Source organism: Triticum aestivum, chromosome 5D (assembly GCF_018294505.1).
Source record: "Triticum aestivum cultivar Chinese Spring chromosome 5D, IWGSC CS RefSeq v2.1, whole genome shotgun sequence".
Classification (NCBI taxonomy): domain Eukaryota; kingdom Viridiplantae; phylum Streptophyta; class Magnoliopsida; order Poales; family Poaceae; genus Triticum; species Triticum aestivum.
The window spans coordinates 437393696-437413067 of NC_057808.1; the positions used below are offsets into that span (position 1 = coordinate 437393696).

Sequence of the window (19372 nt, forward strand, 5' to 3'; positions counted from 1 at the left end):
CACTGCTAGCCAGTTGGCAACGCTCTATATGTCCAGGATTGTTTCACTCCACGGTATTCCATTGGTTATCAGTTCAGACCGTGGTAGCTTATTCACTTCAAGATTCTGGGCAAGTTTCCAAGAAGCTATGGGAACTCATCTGTCATTCAGTACTGCGTTTCATCCTCAATCGCAAGGACAAGTTGAACGCGTCAATCAAGTTCTCGAAGACATGCTTCGAGCTTGTGTTATTTCCTTCGGCAAGAAATGGGAGGAATCTCTCCCGTATGCTGAGTTCTCTTATAATAATAGCTATCAAGCTAGTCTGAAGATGGCCCCCTTCGAAGTGTTATATGGACGAAAGTGCCGAACCCCTCTGAACTGGTCAGAAACTGGGGAATGTCCACTCTTCGGTCCGGATATTATCCAAGATGCCGAAGAACAAGTCCGCATTATTCGCGAGAATCTCAAGACTGCTCAGTCACATCAGAAGAGTCAGTATGACCGTCATCATAAAGACATGGTCTATCAACCTGGCAAAAAGGCTTATCTTCGAGTCACACCTATGAAGGGTGCTCACCGCTTCGGGATCAAGGGCAAACTAGCTCCTCGCTATATTGGTCCATTCACTATTCTCGAAAGGCGTGGAAAAGTGGCATACCAACTGGAGCTACCGCCGAACCTTTCTCAGGTTCACGATGTGTTCCATGTGTCACAGCTCCGCCGTTGCTTCAAGGATCCAATCCGAGCTGTGGATCATGAAGTGCTCGAATTGCAGCAAGACCTCTCCTATAAGGAGCATCCGGTCCGCATTCTCGACCAAGCTGAACGCCGCACACGTCAGAAGGCGATCAAGTTTCTCAAAGTCCAGTGGTCGCACCATTCTGAAGATGAGGCCACTTGGGAACGAGAGGATCGTCTGCGCGAAGAATACCCCGCACTGTTTCCTTCTACCTCCTAAATCTCGGGACGAGATTTCTTGTAGTGGAGGAGATTTGTAACACCCTGGGAATCATGCTACAGTAACTCCCTGTGATTAAGCTAATCATGTTGCTAAACAGGGCTGATCACATTTGAATCACCTTCCTTTTCAAACTCCTAGTTCAAACTTCAAATATAATTAAAGTGAAAAATAAAAGTTTTCAAAAACTCAAACAAAAATGTTCAGTGGGTGCCAAATATTACACTGGTAATTATGGTGGAGAAAACACATTTTTATAAAATACCTAAATACTTTTAAATGAAATAAAACAGAAAAGAAAATAAACAAATAAAAGAAAACAGAAAACAGAACACAGTCAGAGAAAAGAAAAAAAAGGAGAAGCCCACCCCCCCACTGGACCCGTGGCCCACCTGGACCGAACCCCCGGCCCAAACTGGGCCGCACCCCCGACCCCCGGCCCAGCCCACCTCTCCCCCGCGTCCCCTTCCCTGTTCCCCCGACCGGGGTCGGAACAGGGGCGCGCTCCCGCCCGACCACCTCGCCGGCACCGACGCCGGAGAGGATAAGGGCGCCAGCTCCCCCCGCCTCCTCGGGCCTCTCTCCCACTCGCCCCCGCTCACCCCTCGGCCTTTGCGCCTCTCCCCCGCCAGATCCACCTCCCTCTCCCCTTCGATCCCCTCTGCCCGCGCGTGCTCGCCGCCGTTCACCGTCGAACTCGCGGCCACCGTGCCCCGATTGCCCCGACGACGTGCCCGAACGCCTCCCCGCCGTCGACTACGTCGACTACGCCATCGGGAACGAGCCGAGCGCCACTGCACCGACCTCCCCGAGCGCGTCTTCCCCGCACGGCCGCCGTCGATCGTCGCCGATTCCGGCTACCCCACGCCCTCCCCGAGCTCACTGCCACTCCCTACGGCTCCGCTGTGAGCTCCCGCTTCTCCTCCCCCTCTCCGTTAGCTCGCCCGCGTTCCGTAGCTGCTCCCCCACGCGCGCCCGAACGCCGCGCCGCGGAGCTCGCCGCCGCCGGGTCTCCGGTGACCAAATGGTCACGGGCGTAGGCCCGCTAGCCCGGCCGCACCGTGCCGCACCCGCCTAGCTACTTAGTTCGGCCGTTCGCGCGCTCTAAGGCAGCCTCCGTCGGACGCCCGTAGCACCTCGCCGCCGGCGAGCTCGTAGCGGTCGTCCCCGGCCGTTCCAGCCCCTCCGACCACCGCAGTTGGACGCGCGACGCCGAGCCGCGTCGAACGCGCCCAGCCACGCCCCCGAAGACCCCCTGTACGTGAAACCCGTACCCCTCCCGAGCCGCGCCGCCGTGCGTTTGGTCGCCGGCGTTGCTCCGGCGCCGGCCGCCGACGTGGCTGGCCTGGGGCCACCCCAGTGGCCCCCACGGGCCCCAGTTGACTGGGTTGACCCAGTCAACTGCTGACTGGGCAGGCCCAGTCACTGACATGCGGGCCCCGCCGCAAAAATATAAAAAAGAAAAGAAAAAGAAAATGTTTTATAAATAAAAATAATTAGTTTAACTAAACACTCACTGACATATGGGGCCCACCCCTCTAATTATACTGTTAGATTAGTTTAAATAGATATTAGACTAACAGAGGCTGACATGTGGGTCCCACTGGACCCACCTGTCTGGTTTGACTGGTCAGCCGACCTGTTGACCTGCTGACGTCAGCATTGCCTCATGCTGATGTCATAATTCATTTTTGCTGAATATAAATAATTCCAGAAATTCAAATAAACTTTGAAAATTCATATCTTTTAAACCGTAACTCGGATGAAAATGTTTTCTATATGAAAGTTGCTCAGAACGACGAGACGAATCCAAATACGCAGTCCGTTCATCCACCACACCTCCCTAACCTATCGAACTAGCAACTTTCCCCCTCCGGTCCGTCTGTCCGAAAACGCGAAACATCGGGAATACCTCCCGGATGTTCCCCCCCTTCACCGGTACCACCTACTGTCGCGTTAGGACACCCCTAGCACCGCTCACTGTCATGTCACGCATCGTCATGCTTATGTTTGCATTGTATTTACTGTTTCTTCCCCCTCTTCTCTCCGGTAGACTACGAGACCGACACTGCTGCTGCCCAGTTCGACTACGGAGTCGACGACCCCTCCTACTTGCCAGAGCAACCAGGCAAGCCCCCCCCTTGATCACCAGATATCGCCTATTCTTCTCTATACTGCTTGCATTAGAGTAGTGTAGCATGTTACTGCTTTTCGATATCCTATCCTGATGCATAGCCTATCCTTGCTACTACTGTTGTTACCTTTACCTGCAATCCTACATGCTTAGTATAGGATGCTAGTTTTCCATCAGTGGCCCTACATTCTTGTCCGTCTGCTGTGCTATACTATCGGGCCGTGATCACCTGGGCGGTGATCACGGGTATATACTTATATACTATATACATGACACATGTGATGACTAAAGTCGGGTCGGCTCGTAGGAGTACCCGCAAGTGGATCTTTGTGGCGGAGCGACAGGGCAGGTTGAGACCGCCTAGGTGAGAGGTGGGCCTGGCCCTGGTCGGCGTTCGCGGATACTTAACACGCTTAACGAGATCTTGGTATTTGATCTGAGTCTGGCCATTTGGTCTATACGCACTAGCCATCTACGCGGGAGTAGTTATGGGTATCCCGGCGTCGTGGTATCAGCCGAAGCCTTCGTGACGTCAGCGACTGAGTGGCGCGCGCCGTGTTGGACCGCTTTGACGTAACCGCCGTGATCGTGTGGGTTGCTAGGTCTGCTCGCGGCCGCGTTCGCAACGTGCAGGTGTGCATAGGGCGATGGGCCCAGACCCCTGCGCGCTTAGGATTAGACCGGCGTGCTGACCGCTCTGTTGTGCTTAGGTGGGGCTGCGACGCGTTGATCTTACGAGGCCGGGCATGACCCAGAAAAGTGTGTCCGGCCAATTGGGATCGAGCGTGTTGGGTTATGTGGTGCACCCCTGCAGGGAAGTTTATCTATTCGAATAGCCGTGTCCCTCGGTAAAAGGACGACCCGGAGTTGTACCTTGAGCTTATGACAACTAGAACTGGATACTGAATAAAATACACCCTTCCAAGTGCCAGATACAACCCGGTGATCGCTCTCTAACAGGGCGACGAGGAGGGGATCGCCGGGTAGGATTATGCTATGCGATGCTACTTGGAGGACTTCAATCTACTCTCTTCTATATGCTGCAAGATGGAGATGTCCAGAAGCGTAGTCTTCGACAGGACTAGCTATCCCCCTTTTAATTCTGGCATTCTGCAGTTCAGTCCACTGATATGCCCCTTTACACATATACCCATGCATATGTAGTATAGCTCCTTGCTTGCGAGTACTTTGGATGAGTACTCACGGTTGCTTCTCTCCCTCTTTCCCCCCTTCCTATCTACCTGATTGTCGCAACCAGATGCTGGAGTCCAGGAGCCAGACGCCACCGTCGACGACGACACCCACGACACTGGAGGTGCCTACTACTACGTGCAGGCCGCTGACGACGACCAGGAGTAGTTAGGAGGTCCCAGGCAGGAGGCCTTGCCTTTTCGATCGTTGCTACTTTTGTGCTAGCCTTCTTAAGGCAAACTTGTTTAACTTATGTCTGTACTCAGATATTGTTGCTTCCGCTGACTCGTCTATGATCGAGCACTTGTATTCGAGCCCTCGAGGCCCCTGGCTTGTATTATAATGCTTGTATGACTTATTTATGTTTTAGAGTTGTGTTGTGATATCTTCCCGTGAGTCCCTGATCTTGGTCGTACACATTTGCGTGCATGATTAGTGTACGGTCAAATCGGGGGCGTCACAGGGGGCAACCGCAATTTCCTGGTGCGGTGCTGGCGTCGTTTGTGCGGGGAGTAGGCGCGGGGGAGCAAACTCGATGGCGGGGACAGCGACGGGCATGGACGGCCGATGTGCCACCATTGCTCGGTGGCTTGGGAGTTGGGGGTGGATGGAGGTAGCGCAATGGGAGCACGTGGCGGCTGAGGTGCGGGGGGAAGCAACGCTGGGTGGCGGCGCCGCAAGTGCGAGGAAGCGTGCGGGAGCGGCGGCTCTGAGGCCAGCGAGACTCAGGCGAATCTGTGCCCTAGTCACCGTCGTCCATTGGGTCTATTCATTGGGTGAATCATCACCGGAGATGAAGGTATGGAGGTGATGGTGGAGGTGGAGGTTCGGGGCGGCCTAGAACGTGCTGGAGGAACTAGGGTAGGGGCTCCATGCATGATTTATCACATTGCATCTTTTGCAGAGTGTCCTCGTATATGAGGTTTAAACTACTGCCACCATTCATTAAGACTTTATGTAGCCGAGATCCGTCTACTATAGGGTCGAGGACTGAGGTTGCCGCTCCTCGGCTCGGGCCGAACTTCGGCACGAAAGTGATAGGCATGCCTGACCATTGATTCGATGTCGCTACGTGACAATGTGGCCCATCTCTCGAAGGGCTCTTTTTCGTTTATTCTTGAAGGATGAGTTTCTTAGATCATTAAGATCTCGCACTTGTCGGATGATATTGTCGGACGTTTGTTACGTGATTCCGTGGTGTTGAGGAGGTATTCCCCTCCCTTTGCCACCTGCTTAACCATCCAGCAAGCTCTGAGGTTATGACTTAGGTTTGCGTTCAACATGACTGAGTGAATTTGACATGGTTGATCCAGGAGTGTATCGAGGGCGGTTTTGGATCATGTTACATGCCTCTTTCTTTTTCGCGATGGCTCTTCTGCCTTAGAGCGTCGAAGGCGTTCGTTTGGTTGTGTATGCCTATCGTGGTTCGCTGCTTCAACATGAATTGAATCCCTCTATTCTTTTTGAGCCAACTAGGTGTCCTCCATGATGCAGAATCTTGATACCAAGTCCGATAGTTCGGAAAACGTATGAACTCTTCGGCGGGCGTGGGTGTTCAAGATGCCCTTATCTTAGCAATTGTGTCGAAAAGCCGCCAAGACTTCTAAGTCACAACAATTTGGAATTTTGATCTTGACGAACAAAAATTTCATTTAGAATTGCCGAACTGTCTCGTAAGGTTGTTGTTTAACGTAGATTAGGTCCCAGACATCGGGTGGCCCTGAACTACTCGGGCAGTACTCGATGTGGGGGGTGGGTGGGATAAAAAATTTGACCCTGATCTGTTGTAGGCTTGACGCTCCGAGATGCTCCTCCCGAGATCGCTGTGCCAAAGCTGAACCAACTGGACTGGCTTTGGGTCTGAGCCCCAGGCTCCTTCCAATTGGTTGGGTTAGCATCTTGGACATGAAGATCCTCGGTCAAGTTAGGAGAAAGAGTGTGAGGCTTGACCAAATTATCTACCATGCATAAAATAATTGGAATTTTTTGAATTTTTTTGTGAATTTCTTGTTGATCTGCAGATGAGCCTGGGCTCAGAAATGGATATTCGGGAGCTCCAATAATATTATGGATGGTATCTTTTACAATTCATATATATTGCTACACACACACTCCACTAACAAAACAAAATTAATATGCAAAAAATTTCTGCCATTCCATATCTATTTTCGTAAATCCTGGGGATCTAGCAAACCTTGGAGTTTTATCTACTCCATCAAGAGGCGTATCGACTCCATGATGCCGACATCCCTCGTCCACTATGGTCTAGATGGAAATGTTTTCTCGGCCATTTTACGCCAATTCTGGTTTACACTACTGGACCGTTCCGTTCCTCCTGCTTTTGAGTCCCTATTGTCTCTCAATCCCATATGCAACGCAATGCCTTCTCCAGCTCGAGTATATTTTTTCCCTCCTCCAGCTTCGAGAATGTTTTCTCCCTCCTAAAGCACCGGGCAAAACTAGTTTGTCCCACTTTTATAATGCCACACGCGTAGGCATCTGTTATGCATGTGACCTTCTCTGAAATCCTAGATAAAAAAGCAGCATGTAGCCGACCCCGTCGGTCCCGCTTTAGCATTGAGAAGCTAGCTTCATTCAAACCAGCCCGTCCATTTATGTTTGTGAGTGTGCAATGAGGTACAATATAATAAGTCTGGGTGCTTGTATGATGACATCCTAATGAAATGGAATACGTAGAGTGGCCGCTGAGATGGAGATATCTAGTCTGACAGTTGTTCATGGCCATGATGTCATGATAGACTGTTTGCTAAAGAACCAGATTGAACCTATAGGGAGCAACTTGAAATGGCCATCTATATTCATTTTTTTTTTCTTTAGGAGTATATATAGGTGGGTGCCACCGACAACATGTTTCTATATACACTCCAGAACAAGGTTGATAATCTGTGAGAGATTCTAATCATTCGTGCTTCCATGTCATTTTAGTGATTAGTACTGTATTCCTTTTTAGGGACAATTTGGAACCATGAAAATTTTCTTCGAATCTTTGGTATACATTTTTTTTATGTTTTTTGACCGGAACTGGCAGGAGCTCTGCATCTTTCATTATAGGAGAGGGAAAGCTGTACAAAGTTTCTAAGCAATAGAAACAGGATGAGGGGGGGAAGCAGAGGGTAAAATTACAGGGATCCTTGGTGTACTTAAGCGCATCATATATACATGCCATGGCTCCCATTCTCTGCCACGTTCTCAATCGCCATCTGAGCAGGCCTCATGGCACTCACCATGGCTGCTTATCCTTCTTATTAATTTCTTGATTCAAAGTTGAGAGAAACTTCTTGTTCGGCTGGTATTCAGATACAGGTGTGTTATACTGATGCTTATCTTGTGGACGAACTGATGAAGCAGCGGTGTCCAATTCGGGATTGCGCAACGAGGTTCAGAATAGCTACTTTTGTGTGCTGGATATTTTTCGCGTGGCGGGGCGGACTGTGACGCCCTAGAGCGGGGCGGGGCGGCTTCCGTCCTCAGAGCTCTTCTGTGGCGCCCTAGAATGGTAAAACGTCAAGAGAGCTAATCTTAATCCCAACCTAATTCTCTTCATGGCCTTACCATTTTCCCGTATTTTTACCGCACAGTGGCCATTTTCTGGCAGTACAAGGTGTTCTCTGATTACAGGCAGGTGAGGGCTAGATCCGTGCAGGATGGCCATTTCCTGGCTCGCGAAATTCTTAATGTGTTCAATTGTTGATTGCTTGGATTGCATTCGTCTGTGTGCTGCGAGTATACTGTATATACCTCTAAGTTTTAGTTCAGAACTGAACATATATACTACCTATGTCTCATAATATAAGGCGTTCTTTTTTTTTTTACACTGTCAAAGTGTCAAAAAACATCTTATATTACGATACGGTGGGAGTACTTGTTTTTCCTTTCATTCTCTTCAATAAATTCCAGTGCAATGTATTGCGAGTAATTTCCACTCGTGACAAGCTGGTGCACATGTACTTTGTGAGACCTTGAACTGAATTTTCTGACGCCCGTGCTATATGCTGATGGACATATAGGCAAGGGAGAAGAAGAAGAATGCAGTTTAGGTGCTGGTAATCTGTGACAAGTTGGCAAGGGACAGGACCATGAGCTGAGTACCAACTACCAACTGCAGTAACTGCAAGAGTGCAGTGTCATCTTGATTTGATTTCTCTGGGGCCATAGACTGCAAGACTGCAGGTTAACCTACCTCTATCATCTGTATTCACAGCAAGCTCTGGTATATATACACACACATATAAGCGCGCGAGAACTAAAGGTCCTTTTTGTAAAATTCTAGCTAAAAGTATCAGGATTCTAATTCGATTTCGTTGAACCAAGATAACCTCTAGGCCCAGCTATAAAAACAGTGAGTGCAGCTGTCATGAAAAACCATAGGGAAGAAGAGCTCCTCACTGTCGAAGAGAGTGTGTCAGCTCCGATTTATTGGCAAATTGGACTAGGTGATGCACATAAGCGACATTAACATCGTCGCCCTATCATAAGGAGTGTCACCACTAGCGGCTGCGCAACGCAGGACTGCTCGTCCAGATTCCTGTTGCCTCCCAATCCCATGCAGTGTGGTCATGTAATGAACACCTACTCCTCTATAGCATGGATAGTCTTTCTCATGGAGTAAAGGTATGAAAAACAATCACAACCGCATGCGTGAATATAGCATAAACGTGTTAATTTATAAAGGCACTCTTGAGACCAGCTGGTGGCTCGACATGTAGTTATGTGTCAGTCTCCAAGCTAAGTGCCTGAATGTGAGGTGCAGTATGCTTTAAGATCATCACAAAGCTTGTCCTTAGACCACCTACCTTGTGTATGCACCTAGCCTTATTCACCTGCCTTTATATTTGCCATTTATGTTACACACCTCCATCTTTGACGTGTCTCGCCATGATGTATATATAGTATATACTAGGGGTTGGGGTGCGCTGATATATGCGCGCCTCCTGAAAAGTGGCCCTCTGTGGTGCTAGCTGGAAAAGCGCCCGTTCCAGTACCTTTTGTCTAATTACTGGCAAATATGCACAATTTACTCATATGCATGGCTGCTTCGCTCCCTGATTTCAGTTGTATGCACGATCATTCGTATATGCTAGTAGCTCAGATCCAGAACGGAAGAACTTGAATATGATTCACTTGTACAAAAATGGAGACTTGTGCTTTACAAATCAAATGCTTTCAAACTTGAGGACATGCGTTTCAATGGAAAGTTGGACCCATTTACAGATGAACTATCCGTTCAGTTACAATTTACATAGATTCACCTGAAGTGTTATGCTGGCTAGCTCGTTTCCATCCATCCATATGCTACTTTTTGAGAGAAACTGTATTAATTGGCAATATAACTGCATATGAGTCGTCAGGTGAAACTGTGTTGGCAATATAACTGCATATGAGTCGTCAGGTGAAACTGTGTTGGCAATATAATGGTTGACTCTGGAGTGCCTGACCAAACAAGACAAGACTGGGGGCAAGCAACAAAGAACCACCTGAATAGGCCAAGACTCATGTTGCACAAAAGTGGTGTTCGAGTAGAAAGCGAGGGACCGGGCATTGAAGAAACTTCTGCCGTGAGGGAGAAGCGGAAAGTATGTGTAGTTCAACCAAGTTTGGAGGACAGACTGGATTCTAGTCTCAAGAAGATTAGAGTTTCATCAGACTCTTGTTCGCGATTCCAAATGATCGTCCATTCGAGTCCTTCTATGCGGCTATGATCGGGTCACCGAGGCAGTAATTGACTATCATGACATGTTGTTGGAGTACTAGTATTTATATCTTCATGACCGTTTCCACAAACTAGTGTAGCTTGTTAAGATGGTTGCATTCAACATGGTGGCAGCTGCAAGTTGGACCTATAGTGCAACTTCAGCTTGGACCCTGAATCAGAGACAGCAGAAATGATACACATTTGGTACCTCTTGCCAACAAGATATGTTTGATTAATTTATTTTCTATATATCCATGGTAATCTTCATAAATTTCGTTGTCCAATCTAGAACTTGCTACTGTATATTAACATCAGGCAATGAACAGAGATGAACAGAGTAGGGCTCCTCTACAGCTGCATGCCATTCTTCAGAAGCTAACAAACAGCTACTTGCTGGTTAATCCCTACGCCAACCACACTGCCTTCAAAACTGCACGGCCTTGGGACGGAGCTCATGAATGCCTTCACAACTTCCGTGGAGGCATCTCTCCGGAGCAAGCACATGGCGTACTCCATGACCGCGGCGTCGCAGGGTAGGACGATCCTCCCATCATCGCCGCCTGCAAAGCCGAACTCCTCGTGGGACATCGTCAGGAGCTCGCTTAAGATCGACGTGCCGAGGTATGCCAGCGGCACCTCGAACCGTGCCCCATCTATGGTGTACACCATGCAGTGGCCCTTCATCGCCACCGACGGCGACGTCGCGCAGCACTCGCCATTGGCTGCTCCTTTCGGCACTGTCGTGCTTCGGGTGAGCCTCTTCCTCCCCATGGCCGCCATCCTCTGCCACTTCTTTGCCATCTGAGCAAGTCTCTTGGCACTAACCATGTTTCTTTTCCTCCTCCTTGTATTTCTTTCTTGGCTAGGTGTGGTAATGTTGCTTTGGTTTCTGGATGAACTGATGTGCTGGTGGTGGTGCTAATCTGATGTATTTATAGGGGCGAGGGAGAAAGAAAAGTGAACAAGTCAGTTAGGTGCAGCTATCCTGACAGTTTGGCAAGGGACATGGCCATGAGCACAGAACATGCAATGCTAACTGCAAGAGTGCAATGTGATCTTGATTTGATTTGTCTGGGGTCATCAGTCTGCCACTTGTTGGACAGAACTAGCGCTGTAGTCTTTGGGTATGCTTGGACATCATAGTGTGCTGCCATACTGATATGTTTCAGTGGAAAATAGTATAAGAATCATACGACTGATATGGAGACCATGTGTAAATTAGGGCCATTTTTTTTTGTGATTGCACAGCTACATACAAACTAATTATTTTGGGTGCCTGATTAATCATACCATTACGAGTCAGATGGAGATATATTTAGTGTGGGAGTTGCTCATGCAACAAGAAGATGTAATCTCTTCCATGGTCCACACACCTAGCTAGCTAGTACAAGATTACAAGTAGCTCATGATTTTTGGTTTAGACCTGTTCATACTATATCATTTGGCAAACCTTTGTTGTGCCTATGACATACGTAATCCGAGATGCATCCTCTACTCTACATGGGCGACAAGTTAGCATGCATGAGCTTCAGAACATGCAGTGCTAATAGCAAGTGTAAGGCCAAGATAACAATATGTGTTCTTATCAGAGACAACAGCAGTAGCAGTACCTGGGGTGACTGGAGAGATCAAATCAGCCTTTCCAGCGAGCTTGCCACACTGAGACAACCAGACAGGTGCATGCACAGCTTCTCACCTACAGATTAATCCAGGTATTGCAACAGATTAATTTTACCATCACATCATCAGTTTCAATCCCAAATTAATTGTTAATCCAGGCAGATTGTACTATGATTTTGAAGTGGTCAAAAGATCAACGCAAGAAAGGCCTGCTGAGACATATATGTTCTCTAAACATATATGAGAATAATTCATATATGTTTAGAGAACATGTTTCAGCAGGTCTTTCTTGCATTGATATATGAATCATTCTTATTGTCGTCTGCATAAGTTCCTCAAAACCAAGAGGACTACAGAAAGCCGGAAAATTAAAAAGGCTGAATACGTCTGTCCACAAGGAATAAATCCCCTTCTGAATCATTCTTATTTATTTTTGGCTGTATGGTCGCGTCGAAGAAAATCAAATATAACCGAAAAGATCACAATTTCAAATATAATACATGCATAAAGGTTATATGGCACTTTCACAGGAAACAAATAAAGGTGGCTGATTCACAATAAGTCTTATTCTAGTCATGTGTACTCCCGTATCCGAGAGATAAGAAATGCAAGAAGCAGCAGTCACCGCATGAGATGCCGAAAATCAAACAGATCATGTGGTGGACCAGCACAAACTTTCAACTCAATGTTCAGAGAGAATAGATTGCTACGAGCCTGAACAATTGCGTGTCTGCAACTCAGGGCCCACTCTATATACTTATAATCAGTAGGACTGTAGGGCATCATTACCACCCACATGATCAATTGGTATCTCGTCGCGCAAGCACAAACAGAAATGGACCAACTTTCAGGTGGTCCTTGGTCATACAAGTCTCTTCTTGGCCACTAGTTGAAACAGGTCGGCATGGCAGCCATTTGTAATGTCCAAGCACCCAAGACTATACTGATAGCCCAGAGAAATCTAATCAAGATCATTGCTTGCCCCTGCACTCTTGGAGCATTACATGTTCTAGTTCATGGCTCTGTCCCTTGCCAACTTGTCATGATAGCTTGATAGCTGCAACTGCACTACATGATGCTTCCCTCCACTCTCACCTATAAATCTACCAGCTTACTGACACCATTTCATCATCAGTTCATCCACAAGCCAACCACTACAACACCTAGCTGAATCCCACCTGATACAAAAGTTTCTCTGGACTTTCAGCCAAGAAACAAGGAGAAGAAGCCATGGTCAGTGCCAAGAGGCTTGCCCAACTGGCTAAGAAGTGGCAGAGGATGGCGGCCGTGGGGAGGAAGAGGCTTGCCCAGAGTACGGTGGTGAAAAGAGCCGCCGAGGAGTGTTACGCAACGACCTCAGTAGCGGTGAAGGGACACGCAGCGTGGTGTAATACAGCCGATGGGGGTCGGTTCAAGGTGCCACTGGCGTACCTCGGCACGGCGGTCTTCATCAAGCTTCTGAGGATGTCTCAGGGGGAGTTTGGGTTCGCGGGCAGCGACGACAGTCGCATCGTGCTCCCTGCGATGCTGTGGTTATGGAATACGCCATGTGCTTGCTCAGGAGAGATGCTTCCACGGAGGTGGTGATGGCGTTCGTGAGTTCCATTGCCAGGTCATGCTGCTTTGACGGCAGTGTGGTGGCGCCACACGTAGGGTTTAGCCAGTATGTAGCTGTTTACTAGCTTCTGAAGAGCGGCAGCTGGCTAGGATCCTTGTTCCAGGCACCATTTTTTGTTCAATGGAAGATGTAAATACAAAGTTAGTAGATTAGAATAGGGAACAAAAAATTGTGATGCAATTAGCAAAATATGCAGTTCAACTGTCTGTTTCAGAGTGGGTACTTCAGTAGCACAATTATATTTGTGTGTTAACAAATTCAGTCAAGGAGTACACCTAGAAACTACAACTAACGCAGTTCTGCACACATTTTCTTTTAAAGAATTTAGTGAAGAGAAAAGCAAACGCTGATACATTCAAGTACACACGGCATATGATCAGATAGCAGCTTAGACTTAGATGAAAGAAAACTTCCATTGAACAAAAAACTCAGCTGAATAATTAATGGACACATGCACATTTAGCAATTATATGAAAATTAAAGCTATGACATATACCTCTTAAAACAGGGTATCTTCTTTTTATTTATTTCTGACTTGTGTGAAAATGGGGGAAGCAACAGTGAAATGCAAACCACGTTAGACTGAAAGTTTAGCAGCGACCAATCACAACCATAACGAGTTCCTGATCATTTAGTCCTACGTTTTCTTTTCCAGCCAGACATCAAGTTCAGACCTTCAGATAGAAGCATGATCATTGACACTGATGATATCTAAACCCGATCCTTCCATAACCTGAGTCACAGAACAGAACATGGCCTTATCCCTCACCAGCTTGTCACGCTGACAGATGATATGAGAGAAAACCTATGCTTTGATGCTCCAAACATTTGGCCCCAGCACAATCTAATCCAAATTAATCATACAACACTGCATCTGCTGATCCCATGGTCTTGTCCCCTGCCATCTTTTCTGATTACAACTACACTTCACTGTCACGATGTCCTTCCTCTCAGCTATAAATTCAGCAGACGGCTAAGCTCAACAGCATCACTTCATCAACTCCACCACCAACAGGGCATTATAAAATCTAGATCCCACTTCTCCGAATTTCTAGCTAAAAAAAAGACACGCAACCAACCATGGTCAGTGCAAAGCAACTTCCTCAATTGGCGAATAAGTAGCAGAGAATAGTAGTACTTAAGAGGAAGAGGCTGACAGCAACAGCCAAAGAAGATGAAGAGTGCTGCACCTCAATAGCGGTCAAGGGCCACTGTGTCATGTACTCGGCCGATGGGAGGCGCTTCGAGGTACAATCAGTGTACCTCAGCACGCCAATCTTCAGAGAGCTCCTGAGGATGTCCAGATCAGACTGCCTTGTGATGCCGGAGTGATGGAGTATGTCATGCGCTTGCTCAGCTGAAATGCCTCTGCCGAGGTCGAGAACGTGTTGCTGAGCTCTATGTAAGTCCCTGAAGAACATACATTCAGGATTTCAGAGCTTGTTCTTGTCCAATGTTCTCTGTAGTTCACCTGGATAGCGTAGATAGTTAAACCTAGGGAACAGGAGAAGGAAAAATGTAGTGTAATGCACTACAATCTTGCTAGCAATCAAGAGGGAACAATAGTCGCAGTTGTTCTTCTCTTACATATAGATTGCATACGGTGAATAAATAATTGATGCAACTGTTCATTTAGATGCCAATAGTTCAATACTGCTTTCATAAAGCTGAATAGAAAATACACAAGTTTTAATACATCTATCATATAAGCCAGGTTATTAATAAAAAAAGAATGGATAAGTGACATGAGCAGGGGGGATACAAGAGAAATTAGTACTTAGCAGTATAAGGAAGGTTTCTTCTTAAAATAGATATTATCAACATTTACATGTTACTGAAGAACTGGACACCCCTGAATCCATATAATTTTGAATAAGGCAGCCGGCAGCCAGCACAGATTTGGCATATGTTTGCTACTCCCTCCGTTCACTTTTATAAGGCCTTGAAGACATTTCAGACAATGTGCAGAGGAGCCTATTTTTAGTTGTCTGAAATGACTTACAAAAGTGAATGGAGGGAGTATTAATCTTCAACCACATTTGAAACCATGGTTAGGAGGCTTGCTTGCAGGCTTGGAAGATCAACACTTGTGGAACAAACACTCAAGACATTTGTTAATCAATGCCAGCAGGTGAACATCTGTATGTACCATCATCAGAAAATAAAGAGAGGCAAAATATATACTCCCTCCGTTCCTAAATATAAGTGTTTCTAGGGATTTTACTATGGACTACATACGGATGTATATAGACATAGTTTAGAGTGTAGATTCATTCATTTTGCTCCGTATGTAACTTATTGAAATCTCTAAACAGACTTATATTTAGAAACGGAGGGAGTAGATGTATTGTGCATGAAGAAAGCAGGTAATACATCCTGTTAATAATAGAACAGGGCGCAGTTCGAGAGCAACTATTACTACGACTTAAGACATACTCCGTTGCTGACAAGTACCATAATACATACATTAGTAGTCGATTTTGTTCTTTGCCCGAAAACAGTGATGCACCAACCTACATAGGGAAGGAAGCCAGCCAAGGATCCATCAATGGCTCTCCTGGCTCCTTCGTGTTACTTGTAGCTAGTTAGCCTAACTATATCAATCGAGCTTTTACTTCGTTGGGCCAGTCGGTGGACGTGAAATTGCAGCGGCGTTGGCGAGGTCAATGTGCTCTTGAACGAACTTGTCCGATGTATAATTGGTAGCTCGAGAACCAACGAGCCTCCCCCTCCTCTCCTCTCCCGCGACCGCGCCGCCCCCGCGGGCGGCTGGCCGCGCCCAGCCCTCTTCCCCGCGCACCTCTCCCTCCCCCTTCCTCTCTACCGCCGTTGCCGGCGCCCGCTGCGGGCCTGGCCCGGGCGACGCTGGTGGCGGCGCCCCCCTGGCTTTTTCCCTCTCGGGTGTCCGCCGGCGCGGGAAGGGGTGACCCCGGGCGGTGCTTCTAGGCGGCGGCGGTCCAGCGCGGCGGCGAGGGCTCCCGGTGCGAGCGAGGGCGGACTTCTGGACGGCGGCGGCGCCGTTGGCGGCGGGGTGACGCGGCGGCGCGGCCTGGCGGCGCCCGCTCAGCCCAGATCTAGGCCCTTCGGGCCCCATCTGGGCCTGGGCGGGCCGGCGGCGGGGCGGGTCTGCTTCGTGGCTTCCGGAAGGCGGGGGAGAGACGATGAGCGGCAGGGTGCTGGCGGCGCCATCGCCGGCTTGCTGCAGTGTGGCGGCGGGGCTTAGCGGGCCCGTTTCGGGCCTGGCCGGGCCAGGGGTGGCCTGGCATGCCCTGCTACCGCGTCTGGACGGCTACCGCGACAGTGCCGGAGGTTCTGGCCTCCCGCACGACGGCGGTGGAGGTGGTTCCCTCCCGTTCGGCTTCGGTGCTGCTTCTCCCTCCGCGGGGCGCTTCTCCCCGGTCCTCTTGGCCTCGTGTTGGTGTTCGCAGTGAGGCGGCGTGGGTGACGGCGCAACCGCGATGGCGCATGGTGGTGGGCGGCGATCTGGCTGGTCGGCTCCGGTCCGTGGGGCGGTGGGGATTGGAGTACGGGAGAAATCCTTGCCGGTCTTCGGCCCCGATGCGGTGACACTTGCGGGTGCCACCATTCCTTCCTGGAGGGTGTCGGTGATATCCATCCCCACCTCCTTCCGCGTGCCGGGGAAACCCTAGGACATGTCCGGGCAGCAGCGTCGTCGGCGTCGCTTTCCTTCTTGGAGGTGTTGTTTTGTACGCGGTGGTCCGGAGCCTCGGGTTGTAGTGGTTTGTGTCTGGTGGGCATAGCGGTGGCGGGTCATCCGCGCTCTGTCGAGCTGACGTTGTTGGCATTTGCTTCTTCTTCTTTTTCTTTTGGGCTTATTGTGCTGTTCGCCCCAGCGTTCCTGTATCGGTGTTGGTTGCTTTGGAATACAAAGCGGGGGGAAATCCTTTTTCGGTAACGAACTTGTCCAAGGTTTTCCTGTGGTACTTGAAGGCCATGAAGTTGTACTCATAGATCGCCATAGGGTCGCCCTCCAAGATGATCTTTTCACTGAGTTCGATGAAAAGGTCGAGCTGGTCATGCATGATGAGGCTCTGCGCAGCGAGAGTGACCTCCAGGAAGAACTCCGCAGGCGCAGCTGCAGGGTCATCAGTGTGCGGAAGAGATCATTTCCATGGAGGCCGGCAAGTTTGCCAGCAGCGGAGACGCAGCGGCGGCTACCTTTATGGTGGCCTTTAGGGCGGCACGTGGCTTGGAGGCGAGCGGTGAGGTTGTCCACTGTCCTTGTGAAGTCGTCAAGTGTGTCAACCATGCCAAGCAAGTTGTCCAACGCCACTTTGAGCCAGTCGGCGAAGGTGGCGTCCGAGACGCAACGCGCCGCTGCACCGTCCAGCACCCGCCTGAGGCGTCCCGGAGCGCCAGGCTGCGCAGGGAGCCGCTGGCCACCTGGAGAAGACGATCGGTGCTCGCAAAAATCGACTCCATGTCCATGGCCGGCCACACTATCGACTTGAGCGGATCTTCCACACTAGGTCTTGCTGCCAAGGGAGGAGTAGATATAGAGGGGTTAGCAATCACACACGGTTCTCCATTTAACAAACATCAACGTAGAAATGATGATTCAGAGGAAAAAGCATGGCTATTTCAGGCATGAATTTACAGAAAGAGGCCAAAGTTACAACTTGATAGAAGCTACTAGTTCAGGTTGTTAAAATTATGGCGTCAAAAGGATGGCTAATAGCCAACTCCCAAAGCTGTCCGCTGCTGATTCAGATTGGAAAATTAACCAAGATGATAAGTGTCAAATCCGGTGCTGACTTTTTTACAACTAAAGTTGCCATCCGAAAACTATGAAGAAGAAATCAATGATTGATAGGTTCCACTATGAAGTATGATCTAGCATGAACATTAAATTGAAGTAGTAATAAAGAAGAAATTTCTGCACAAGAATAGAACAAGCAAATCACATCTGGGATTAGGGTTCAAGGGGGATGGGGGCGGAGGGGATTTCCGGCGGTGAGTGGCGGAGTTCGTGCAGCCGACGTACAGATGGCGAGCGAGGAGGATACATACCGCCGGTGAGGAAAATGCGCGCGCGGCGGGCGGCCTTCGGCGATAAGGGGAGGCGGCGGCGGCGGACTGGAGACTGGAGTCCAATTTGGGTGCGAATCTCGCCGGTCTTTTTTTCTTTTAGAAAATGTTAGATGGGGAACGTCAGATATTAGACATGTCGCAGCGAACTGCCCGACCAGCGTTGGATCGAAATCACCAATCCCAAAGCACCCGCGGCCACCATTTTTTCGACAAAGGGTGGATTTTATTGACTCAAAATAAAGCATCAAGTTGATACAAACATGATGAGAACATACCCGGCCTCTGCATAACTAAGATGCACACAGTCAACACTAACGCACACAAAAACCTAAGCAAGAGAAAAACCCGAAGCTAACAAATCCGCGATCGACAAACTACAACAATGACCATATGCACACCAACCATCTCATGACACCATAAGGACAACGGGGTTCTTCAACAGCAACGCCTTCATGAAGGAAGCGATGCTCGAGCGTCGCCGTCACCGGATCCAACCACCAAAGGTTGGACTCTAAGTTTTCACCCTGAAGAATTAGTCTAAGCATATATGAGCAATGCCTTCAACAAGGGAATGGACCACTCATGTCAGACATAGGTTTTCACCTCGGAGCTCGAGACCGGGTACTCGAAAGCACCACCATCGAAGTCAATCATATGTTGTCGCCACCGCTTCTCCACGATCCTAGCAGCTGCTCGCCGCTGTACAACCATATCCTCTGCGTCAAGTCGTTGTCCATCGTTTGCATCTCGTCGCCGAACGAAACCACCGGATCTGAAGAGAGTAATCCCCGCGAAGATCTTCCGGTGGCCACCGCAATCCGCAATGAGGCCGCCGCTAACCGGAGTGATCATCACATGGACCAACACCGTCGGTGGAGCACATCACCGGTGAGTGCCATCTGGCCAAAGAGAGCCCTATCCAGGCCTATAGACCAAAAGCATACATGACCGGATCTGAAGCACGAAAGACAGATCTGTCTACCAAGAACCACGGCACCGCAGCCAACCTGGGCACAACACCACGACCAAAATCCACCGAGACGCCCCTATGGCCAAAATCAAATGCTTAGCAGGAGCACTGCCGCCACAAAGCGTATGGATCTG

The 19372-nt window shown here is 49.0% G+C and overlaps 1 protein-coding gene and 1 pseudogene across 4 annotated transcripts; both read right to left on the minus strand.

The window, feature by feature from the left end:
* Positions 1-8042: 8042 nt before the first annotated feature.
* On the minus strand, positions 8043-18373 carry LOC123122479 (auxin-responsive protein SAUR36). Of its 4 annotated transcripts, none has more exons than XM_044542680.1 (6): positions 15219-16983; positions 14407-14687; positions 13713-14271; positions 13030-13309; positions 11589-11674; positions 8043-10901 (listed from the first exon to the last, which is right to left on the minus strand). In XM_044542680.1, the coding sequence occupies exon 6, from the start codon at positions 10804-10806 to the stop codon at positions 10354-10356; it is 453 nt and encodes a 150-aa protein (XP_044398615.1). In that variant the 5' UTR covers positions 10807-10901; positions 11589-11674; positions 13030-13309; positions 13713-14271; positions 14407-14687; positions 15219-16983; the 3' UTR covers positions 8043-10353. The 4 variants fall into 4 exon arrangements, 2 of the variants coding, with proteins under 2 accessions (XP_044398615.1, XP_044398616.1); XR_006460232.1 differs by adding an exon at positions 18248-18373 and having other exon boundaries at positions 10832-11674; positions 15219-15355; XM_044542681.1 differs by lacking the exon at positions 13030-13309.
* LOC123122476 (uncharacterized) lies at positions 17015-17665 on the minus strand (annotated as a pseudogene).
* Positions 18374-19372: the final 999 nt, after the last annotated feature.